This window comes from Alosa alosa, chromosome 22 (assembly GCF_017589495.1).
Source record: "Alosa alosa isolate M-15738 ecotype Scorff River chromosome 22, AALO_Geno_1.1, whole genome shotgun sequence".
NCBI classification, from domain to species: Eukaryota; Metazoa; Chordata; class Actinopteri; order Clupeiformes; family Clupeidae; genus Alosa; species Alosa alosa.
This window is the reverse complement of record NC_063210.1, coordinates 20,424,432-20,426,931: the sequence shown is the minus strand read 5'-3', so window position 1 is coordinate 20,426,931 and position 2,500 is coordinate 20,424,432. Positions and strand designations below refer to the sequence as shown.

Below are 2,500 nucleotides of genomic sequence, written 5' to 3'. Positions count from 1 at the left end.
TGTCCTACCTTGGCCTGCAGTCTGTAGGGAGAGTTTAGTGAAAAGGCAAGTCAGTCAGTGTGTGTGTGTGTGTGTGTGTGTGTGTGTGTGTGTGAAAATGAGTGGGAGAGAGAGAGAGGCTCAGGAGGATCTTTCCCCTTTTGCCAGTACGGATTTCACTTAGAGCCCCACCACACACACACACACACACACACACACACACACACACACACACACACACACACACATAAAGCATCTCATTATGAAGGGCGGCAGGATGGAGTCATTAGTTCTGCACCAAAGGCCTCAATTTTTCCCATGAATGGCCAAGACTCCCCTCCCTGTGCTCACAGATCTGAGTGCATACATCAGGCGAAAAGTTACTGTGTGTGCGTGTGTGCGTGTGTGTGTGTGTAGATCCATATGTTCGATGAAGATGAGAGTTCTGACACAGCGATGTTCTCATGATCCTCTTGCTCTGCTGCTAGTGATATCACTGGCACTATTGCTGTCTACACATGCACACGCACACACACACATTAGCGCACACACACACACACAACACACACAACACACACACACACACACACACACTAGCACACACACATACATACACAGACACACTAGCACAAACACACACACTAGCACACACACACTAGCACACGTGCACACACACACACAGACACTAGCACACACACACTAGCATACTAGCACATGCACACACACAAGCACACTAGCACACACACACACACACAGACACTAGCACACACATGCACTAACACACACACACACACACGCACACGCACACACATTCATAACCACAACTTTGTTCAAATGTGTATTTCATTGGGTGTGCACTGCAGAGAACACACACTCTTTATAAGTGTTACACTCTCTAAAACACACACACACACACACACACACACACACACAAATACAAGCACACACACACACACACACACACACACAAAAATACAAGCACGAGTACACAGCAATTTCGGCTCTCTGAATTTATTTATTGCCTTGTCTCTCTGGGGATGGAGTGGGTTTGTTTTTATGAAAATGTCAAATTATGAAAAGTCCAACCATCTTTATTAACAATGTTCTCTCTTTTTTCTATGTTGTCCCTCTCCTCTCTTCCTCTCCTCTCCTCTCCTCTCCTCTCCCACTTTCTTTGTTTCTCTCTCTTTTGCTTTCCTCCAGATCATCAAAAATTGGAGCGCGAGGCCCGAATCTGTCGTCTCCTCAACCACGCGAATATTGGTAAGTGTGTGCACCTTATTGCCTTATTGTGTGTGTGTGTGTGTGTGTGTGTGTGTGTGTGTGTGTGTGTGTGGGTGTGTGTGTAGGTGTGTCTCTGTGATTGAATCAGGCCAGGATGGAATACTGCAGAGAACACTGCACTAGAAGTGCTGTGCTCAAACCACTTTTGAAAGCACACACGCACACACACACACATACCTGAACACTGTGTGTGTGTTTGTTATGGACCATGTGCTTTATGACCCACACACTTCTCTTCTTGAAGGCATGAGTGATGTAAAATCTGAGAATATTTAGTTACTTAGTTCTATTTGGTTTTGGGGGGTTTTGACTAAGTGGCACTGTCCATCGTTATTTATCTTGAATTTCCCCTTGAGGATCAATAAAGTATCTATCTATCTATCTATCTATCCACTATCTATCTATCTAAAGTAGCGTAGTCATGATTATTTATAGTAGTCTAGTCATGGTTTGTGTGGCAGGACAATGGCTATTATGGTTGTTGATGGCTGATAGTCATCTATTGGGATGGATTATCAACGGTCTAATAGGCCAATGAAATGTCCATGGTGAGGCCTAGGTGAGTGCGTGTGCATCTCTGTGAGTGTGTGTGTGTGTGTGTGTGAGAGATGCATTCTGCCTCCTCAGGTTCAACACTCCTACACACTCTTGGTTGCTTTCTGTCTGTCTGTCTCTTTCCCATCGTCACTTTCTTTCTCTCTCTCTCTTTTTTCTTTCTCTCATTCCTTCTTCCTTTCCCTCACTTCTCTTCTCTCTCTCTTTCCTGTGTCATGGCAGATGTAAACTTTAAGCCCTCCCTTTCATTTAGCTTGAATCAATATACTCCCTCTCTCTCTTCTCTCTCTATTAGCTCTCTTCATATTTCTCTTCTTCATCCCCCTTTCTTCCAGTCGTTTTCCCCCCCATCACTGTCTCTATTCCTTATCTTCAGGTGACAGGGTGACAGGGTCTGCTGAAGGTGGCCTTTCTCCTTTCTGTCTTTTCCTTGCCGCCTCTCTATCCTCCTTTTCTTTTCTCTTCTTTTCTTCCCTCTCGTCCATTCGTGGTCTCTCTCTCTCTCTCTCTCTCTCTCTCTCTCTCTCTCTCTCCTGGCCTCACTGCTCTCTCTCTCTCTCCTGGCCTCACTGCTCTCTCTCTCTCTCCTGGCCTCACTGCTCTCTCTGAGGGACAGCTTGTCATGATTTTCTGCTTGGCCTGCAGTTAAGTGCTGAACAGCAGAGAGGCAGGGGAGGATGGG

The 2,500-nt window shown here is 45.7% G+C and overlaps 1 protein-coding gene across 12 annotated transcripts in view; it reads left to right on the top strand.

Annotated features, from left to right (window-relative positions):
* The window catches only part of camk2g1 (calcium/calmodulin-dependent protein kinase (CaM kinase) II gamma 1), a 103,325-nt gene that overhangs the window by 48,153 nt on the left and 52,672 nt on the right, over positions 1-2,500 (top strand). For all 12 annotated transcript variants that reach the window (XM_048233099.1, XM_048233098.1, XM_048233095.1 and 9 more), the window contains exon 3: positions 1,183-1,242. In XM_048233099.1, the coding sequence (XP_048089056.1) occupies positions 1,183-1,242 (60 nt within the window). The remainder of the gene's footprint in view (positions 1-1,182; positions 1,243-2,500) is intronic.